The following is an 8034-nucleotide window of genomic DNA, read 5'->3' as shown; positions in this document are numbered from 1 at the left end:
GATCCATAAGGAAATTTAATGCTCCCTCCATCCGAAATAAGTGGCTTGAATTTGCATAGATTTGTATACAAATCCAGTCACTTATTCCTTGCTAAGTTGCAACTCTGTACTAAATTTCTGACACTATAAACCGGAGGGAGTAGTTTGGTTGCCGATTTTAACGCTGAAGACAGCGTATTATAAGATCCACGTTTAACACTGAAGACAGCGTATTATAAGATCCATGAGTTGTGAAGCTGGCAGGCTTCCGTTGTCTTTCTACTTCGTCCTACCATGTAATTTTTTTTTCAGGTCCAACATGTGCTGTAGAATGTACTCTTTCCGTCCCATATTAAGTGCCGAAATATTACATGTATCTAGACGAATGTACTCCGTCCCTGAGTTGTGAAGCTGCAGCTTCTAGAGGGAATCACCTACAGGCGTGCTTCTCAACTTCATGTGTAAACGGGAGAAGTGTTTTTCAGATGGTTAGAAGCACCAAAATCTGAAGCAGAAGCCCAAACAAACATGCCTCCTTCCGTCCCATATTAAGTGCTGAAATATTACATGTATTTAGATACTTTTTAGGTACATATTTGAACAAATTTGAGTAAGTTAATTTGGGACAGCGGGAGCAGTAATTTGCACCTGAGCCACGCTGGCATGGAACGACTAGGTTTGCTTTATTTTCTCGGGCTAGAAAGCCACGCAATCACAAAAACTGAGGGCATTTTCAAAAACTGTTACTTTTGCAAGTAACTAGTACTCCCTTCGTTTCAAAATATAACGTGCCCATGTATTTCGAGGTCTAACTTTGACCAACAATTAGATTTATATCTGAAAGAAGTTTCCAATGGTATAACTTTTATAATACATAATTCATATTTTGTTGATTTAATTGATGGTCAAAACAAAATCTCGAAATGTGTCCGTGTGTTATATTATGGAACGGAGGGAGTAGTATCTATTTTCAGCTCTCTCTCTTCAACACATAGGACTGGTACCTTCTTAATACTCCCTCCGTCCGGATTTATAAGGCCTACGTGAAATTTTATGCCGAACTTTGACCACCAACAATTACATTGGTAATAAGAAATTATTGTGTTGTAAAAGAAATATTGTTGGATTCGTATTGAAAAACTCCTTCTAAGGACATAACTTTTATTAAATATTATTTGTATAATTGTTGGTCAAAGTTTGACACGAATTTCAATACAAGCCTTATAAACCTGGACGGAGGGAGTACCTCCTATATTGAAGATGCCCTAACGGGCTTACCAATGCACGAGTGCGTTGTTCATGCTAAAAATTGCCTAACCACGGTACTGTCGCAGCCTCAAGAAAAATTATTTGCACCTGAAAGAGACCAATTTTGAACCTCCAATTTATCGGCCACATTCCTCAGAACTTTTTCATGGGTTCAGATAATAGGGAATCCATGGTGCTCTGTTACACATCCTAATTCCACGATCTACGGAACCCTAAGTGTAGTGTTAAAACCATTTATGGCTAGTATTTTTATAGTGTTTACCCGCAAAAAAGAGTATTTTTATAGTGTTTTCTAGGATATTATACACGTCAAATTAAAAAAACACTAGAACCATAAAATGGTTGTTCGGTGGAGAGGGATTAGATGAGATTATTTCAGGTTTTTCTCACAAAACACTTCATTTTTTATCAATTATAAACACTTCTCATACTACTCCATCCGATCCATATTAATTGTCGAAATATTACATGTATCTAGACGCTTTTTAGGCATTGATACATCCATATTTGGGCAAATTTGACACAATTAATATGGATCAGGGGAAGTAGTGTTTTTTAAAAAACTACTCCCTCTGATCCTAAATTCTTGACTCAAATTTGCCCAAATATGGATGTATCTATTATTAAAAAGCGTCTACATATATGTAATATTTCAACAACAATTTAGAATTGGAGGGAGTAGTGTTTTGGGATGGAAGGGTTTTTTGAGGGTATTTGGAGAACACTAGTAACTAAAAAAAACTCCAGTGCCAAACAAGACCTTGAGAGGATGATTTATAGGTTGCAGAAATTTTAGGATTCAGTTCGAGGGTTACATGGCCAAGTACATTTTGAAGATAAAATCGAACTTCTTTCTTTGTGTTTCCATGGTATGGCCCGGAAGTTGATTGTTCGACAGAATCACAGCGTGTAAGGGCATGTAGCCTGTCTCAGCTTCTTTGAAGCGTTCTGTGATGAGCTCGCGGTCGTGGATTAGGGATTACTCCGTATTTGGTTAGAGCCTAGCTTTGTCCTATCAAAATTTGTCTTCCAAATATATTGGTTAGGGTTTGTTTGCATGTCCATCTTTGGCCAAAAAATGAAATAAAGTTGTCAAAGTAGCATTTTCATATAAAAAATTGGCAACCATCCCAGACCAAATTTTGAGCCAGGACCAGAAAAAATGGCCTAGTGTACTTTGATAAGAAACGAGAAGTGACAGAAAACACCGGTATGTACAAGAGGCACACGTGTCCGATGAAGCTCACGCAGCTACGCGACGAACACATAGCGAACTATTCTTTCGCCTTTTACAAAGTGTACCGTGTGCTCGTCGCAAATTAGCTGCATAGCCCAATTTTTTTAAGGGTTCTTTCTTTCTTCCTGGGAAGGCGCCCTACAGCCCAAAGCCAAATCTTCATGAATCAGTCAAGAGACTCATTTACTCTACTATTCCTCTTGTAAGTGTAAGCAATCTTATTTACATTGCTGTATTATGTCTCAGCTCACTGCCCTAGGGGAATATTTCATATTAGTGTTGTGCCAACTTTGTGCTGCATTTGAACATGAGGGGGAAATAAAAAGGCTGATTAAAAAACGGGGGGCTGATTGCTCGGTGCTTCTGAAAGAACGAAAGAATTTGAATATCTGTGTGCCTATCCTTGTAAGCAACTATAGTATGCACAGATGCACATCTACTGAACAATGTGTATGTGTATATCACCTGGACTACACTAGAGTACCTACATCTACACGGGCAGTATGCTCCTTTATTATTTTTCTGCTATAAACGCCTGCAAGAATTTCAGTATTTCCAGCTGTTGTGAGAGAATCTTCGGAATTCATCAACTGCAAGTGCTTATTTCACCTATCCTCGTCAATTCGCTTCGCCTGCAACTGCAACTATCCCATGTTGCAGAGGTGATCCGAATGCTCCTCTTGGCGTGGATATCTCAGCTTCACACCCCCTTGCCAAAATGCTGTTGAAGCTTCGTCTCTGTGGCGAGGCAAACCGGGAGGAAGCAGCTCCGGTGGCACCGCACCTCGGCGACAGGTTCATCTGCTGCAGCGCGTGCGCCTGGAGCTCCGACGGGTAGTCACGCACGCACCCGATCCGCGGGCCTGCACCGGTTGTCCACCTGAAAGACAGTTGCTTCCCCAGCTGGTATGACTTCATGTCCTTCTTGGAGTTGATCCTCTGAAGGATCTTCTCGCGTGGCACAGGTGCCTGGCTGTCCTCTGCCTGATCATCAGCTTCAGCCATCTGGCTGCTAGTTGAGGCTGCAGTGTTTTCGGCATCTTCTGATGAATCCAGCATTGCCACTGCTGCTTCCTCCGGCCTTCTGCTCTCTGTAGAAGTTGTTTCACCAGCTTTAGGTATCTGTGAAGAGATGGTTTCTTCAAGTGCACCAGATGTATCTTCAGATTTCTCGTTCTCTGATGAGACCCTTCTCAGGCTACCCCAGAATTCCTCGTCCTCCTCTGCTGGGCTCATCTGCAGCAATTTATAGAGAAGGATGTAAGATCACTATGCTATAGTTTAGCAACACTGGGATATCTAATTTTTCAGTCTGCATTATCATGATGTTACCTTAACATCAGTAAGATCGACCAAGTTGTCCTTCAGAAAGCTCTTGAACTCTTGGAAGTTCTCCTCGGTCGGGCGGTAGTGTCCACTGTGAGGCCAAATAGCCTGTCAACAATCAAAAATTAGATTGCGTCAGCGTGTTGCCTGGTAGAACTGAAGACATGACAAGTCCTTATATGCACTACATACCTTCAGAGTTCCATTTTCAAGAACCAATCTCCCAGCAGCAGAAGTGGCTCCCCCAGCAAGAAAGCTAGAATGTTGAAATGTACCCTTCTTCTTCTGCAATTTATAATGGCAGGACATTGTTAAAAAATAAGTTGGCATTTATATGGCTGATCAAATTTTCTTATATATATGATGTTATGCATATTTACCTGACCAACATACAGGCTCTTAGATGTGCTAAGAACAAAGATCCACTTTGCATCTCTCGGTCCACAACGCGAGTCAAGGATTTGCCGACTCTTTTTGTACAAGAACTTCCCATCCTCAATTACAACTTCGTAGTCCTCTCTTTCCTTCTGCACAATTTAAGTATGTTATGGTTAGCCAACCTCTACAGCTTTAACCTACAAACTCTTGTTCCTGCACACCATTTTCGCAAAGCGACAGCAAACACTTACCGGACCAAGGTATTTGATGCACTGATTGAGAAGCTTCGATCGGGAGCACTTGCCTTCAAGATTGATCTCTTTGCCTTCTCCAACATCAAGCCTGGATATAAAAGAAAAACAGGAATCATGAGCCCAGATTTCATTCATCTGCTAAAATTAAGAAGTCTATTTTGGTCTTTGGATGCTAACTAACCAGTAGAAGAAAGGCTGCTTGCTTTCGCTATGGAGCCAGCCATCGTAGTAGTAGTGAAGGTTGTGGCCGTAGCGGTGGCGGGGGTCAATCTGTAAGTTCACCAGCAATACCATTTCAGTATGGGCCACATCACATGACTAAAAATCTGAAGAATTGCAGCATGTTTCTAACTCACCGCTTCGAGCCAATGCTGCAAGGCGAGCTTCTGCGCCTTGTCATCCTTGGACAGTCCCTTTCCAACCTGAACGAAACACGCCCAAATTTGAGAAATTCTTCAGCCCGATTCACCGATTTCAGATTAGACTGATGACCAATTTTGTGAGAAATGCAGACGCTGAAGTTTTACCTTGGCAGCTCGGGTTCTTGCCCTTGACCACTTGGACACCGCGGTCTCCTGCTTCTCGATGTCGAAGAAGGAGACGGAGCTGCGCTTGAGGAGCGCGAAGTCCAGAAGCTTCCACCAGCTCTGCTCCACGAGGACCGCGCAGTCGGCGAGCTGCCGCCGCGTCCGGAAGCTCTTGTACACCTTCTGCAGCCTCAGCGCCGCCGCCTCGTGCTTCGGGCTCTCGGCGCCCGAGGGGGGCACGCCGTCGGCGCCGTGCCTCACCCTGGCGAGCTCCCTCGGCATGAGCGCCGGCGCCGGCGCAGCGGCTGCAATGTCGCCGCCGGCCTTGATGGAGATCTCGGTCTCCACCTGGAGAGAGCCGGAGGTGTCGTCGAGCTGCTCCCTCTTGAAGCTGAGCGAGCCCTGTATGAGCAGCTTGCCGGACCCCAAGGCCCTCAGGATGGTCGGCTCCCCGCCGCCGGCCGGCGCGAGGATGGCTTCCTCCATGGGGTCGTAGTCGTCGGCCGGGCACGAGAACAGGATGCCCATTGCAGCGACCTGGATCTTCACTCACTCCTGCGCAAACTGGCAGAGACAACACCAAACTACTGCTTTAGATGCTAAAATCTGATTTTGGTAAAGAATAAAACACAATTAGAGAACCAAGAACGCAACAAGGTGGGAGAAAAATGTCAAGCAAGCAGGAAGAAGAGCACATTAAAAGGAGCTTGCAACCTATGAGAAGAGCTCAATTGGAGAAAACAAAAGAATCGTCACGAGAGCAAAGAGCCAAAGATACCAACGAACGAAGAACACACAGCCCCAAGCCTCACCTCTTGCCTGGTAGCCTCTCTTCCAACCCAAGCCAGTTGCGAACAACAGCGTGTGACACGGTGAGGTGCGTGCTGGCTGCTTGAATCTTGGCTGGTATCCGGCTGTTTGCGCCCCTTCTCTCCTCTAAACAAAGCACTACCGGCTTGGCTGGTCGAGCTAATTATCCGGTAGTGTACCGTGAGACAACGGCAATATATAGAGCGAGATGGGGAGGAGGGAGGGGGTGGCGGTGTGGACTTCTTTTTTCTTTTGGTTTGGACTTTGGAGTCCTCGGTTCCACGTGTTCCGAGGGAGGGAAGGGATGTCACTCGGTATCGCACAGGCGCTAGTCTGGCACTGGTCACTTGGTCAGTCAGGATTACCGTGTATCAGAACCAGCGTCCAGCGATGCTCCTTGCCTCCTCTTGTTTTCTTCTCCAGCTTCCCAAGGCGTGGCTGGATTAATTAGGGTGTATCGAAATTTTACGTGTAGTTATCACCTTTCTGTGACAACATATGTTACATATACGTGATTTAGGGATTTAGTTTAAGGCTAGTAAATGCGACGGACTGACTTTTAGTGTACGGCTAGTAAATGCGACGGACTGACTTTTAGTTTACGGCTAGTAAATGCGACGGACTGACTTTTACCTATACGTGAATTTACATTAATTTTTGACATGGTTGTAGCCCGGATTTTACATATATTACCAATACAAAGAGAAGGAAAAGTGCCCCGACTTCCTCTCCAATTACCAAGGTAATGGAGAAGCTTACCCCGTGATGATGCAATTTTCAGGAATTTCATGACGAATCTACTGGTAAAAGTCAACCACAGAGACTAAGCCTTTCTTTTTAAAAATTTCAGTTTGGCTACAATTTGAGCCGGTCAAAAATAGGTCATGTAAACTGGTTGTATCCTAAAGTCAATGATATGCCTTTTCTTTTTAGAAAAAGAGCATAGTAATTAACTTGGGTAACTTATCTGGATAAATTCATGTTCTGCTATAATTAAAAAATTGTTAACTTTTTATAAATTTTCAAGCACCAAAATATGATATTCCTAAATGTTTGGTTATTCCGGTATGTACTGAAATTCTATTCAAAACGAAATTTTAAACCTTGCTTGTGAGTGTGGTATTGTGAATACAAAAAAGGCTCACTGAGACAGCTAATTTGTTGCCACAATAGGTTATTTGCTCTCATACGGCCTTTTTATGTTCCCATGGTTTTGTTTCAACCGACCGATATGAGAGATCTAAAATATGTTGTCCTATAGGTAATTTGATTCAAATATGGGTATATGACATGTGTACACGAGGTAATTTGGCATTTAGGTCGGGTGCCTTTATTTTCATACGAAGGGCATTTTTTAGCATTAGAGAAATTGTAATTTATTTATTTATTATTTTTCTGGATGCTGGTGGCACTCTTCGTACAGTTTGTAGTGGAACATGGAACAAAATCCCAATTTCACACTTTTGTTGACACTTTTGCTCGTGAGTGACACATGTTATTGGCCAGCCAGTTTCACTTTCACCCCTGCCGTGTCAACAAGGAACAAGATTCAGAAATTTCTCGACGGAATTGGACGGTGCACATATATTTCTATTCAAAGGGTTGCAATGGTTGTGTGCATCGATTGATGCAGAGTCCGAAGACTTTTCCCCCTTTTTCGAATTTTTTTAGAGAGTTGCAAATTGTATAGTTCACAAATAATACCTGTTAATTAATTGAATTACGTGGGCCTAAAGGAAGTCAATGGCCGTCAACATCCACAAGCAGAGGAGGCGTACTGATGCAAGCATGCATGTTTAGTGGTGCGTTGCCGTACGTACGAGTGTTCGTCTCAGCTCCAATTGTTGAGAATTTGAAATTATTTTGGAATCTGATAAAACAGGAACAGACAGCATAACACAACGACAATACGCAAAGCCACTCATTAGTTTTAAAATTAGGTTATATATCTAAATATATGTAGCCTATGTTCCTTGAATTAAAACAAGCACGAGACAGGAGGAATTGGAATTTAGACCATCTCCAATTCTCCATCTAGGAACGCGCTCCCCTTGCCGGCCGGCTCCAACAACGTACAGTACGACGTTGCCCTCCGAACGGCATTGCCTGCCGGTGCGTTGCCCGGCAACCGCCGCGACTCGAAACATGTGACACAGAGCACTCGACACAAAAAAAAGAGCAGAACCGAAAGCACCCCGATTAATATAATCTATGCGCCTGACGACACCGTAATCCGCATCATGTGCAGTTTCCT

At 43.4% G+C, this 8034-nt stretch overlaps 1 protein-coding gene and 1 non-coding gene across 2 annotated transcripts; one reads left to right on the top strand and one right to left on the bottom strand.

The window, feature by feature from the left end:
- The first annotated feature begins 2497 nt into the window (after positions 1 to 2497).
- On the top strand, positions 2498 to 2612 carry LOC112270348. Its single transcript, XR_002962739.1, has one exon. It is a non-coding gene; the product is annotated as a U5 spliceosomal RNA (small nuclear RNA).
- A 201-nt stretch (positions 2613 to 2813) lies between these two features.
- LOC100839575 (IQ domain-containing protein IQM2) lies at positions 2814 to 5958 on the bottom strand. The gene is made up of 9 exons (XM_010230273.3): positions 5783 to 5958; positions 4971 to 5534; positions 4800 to 4865; positions 4625 to 4713; positions 4441 to 4531; positions 4192 to 4338; positions 4004 to 4096; positions 3818 to 3919; positions 2814 to 3721 (listed from the first exon to the last, which is right to left on the bottom strand). Exons 2-9 carry the CDS (start codon positions 5496 to 5498, stop codon positions 3104 to 3106), a joined length of 1734 nt encoding a protein of 577 aa, XP_010228575.1. The 5' UTR covers positions 5499 to 5534; positions 5783 to 5958; the 3' UTR covers positions 2814 to 3103.
- Positions 5959 to 8034: the final 2076 nt, after the last annotated feature.

Source organism: Brachypodium distachyon, chromosome 1 (genome assembly GCF_000005505.3).
Source record: "Brachypodium distachyon strain Bd21 chromosome 1, Brachypodium_distachyon_v3.0, whole genome shotgun sequence".
Lineage (NCBI taxonomy): Eukaryota > Viridiplantae > Streptophyta > Magnoliopsida > Poales > Poaceae > Brachypodium > Brachypodium distachyon.
Note: the sequence above shows the minus strand (reverse complement) of the source record. Positions and strands in the feature narration are given on the sequence as shown.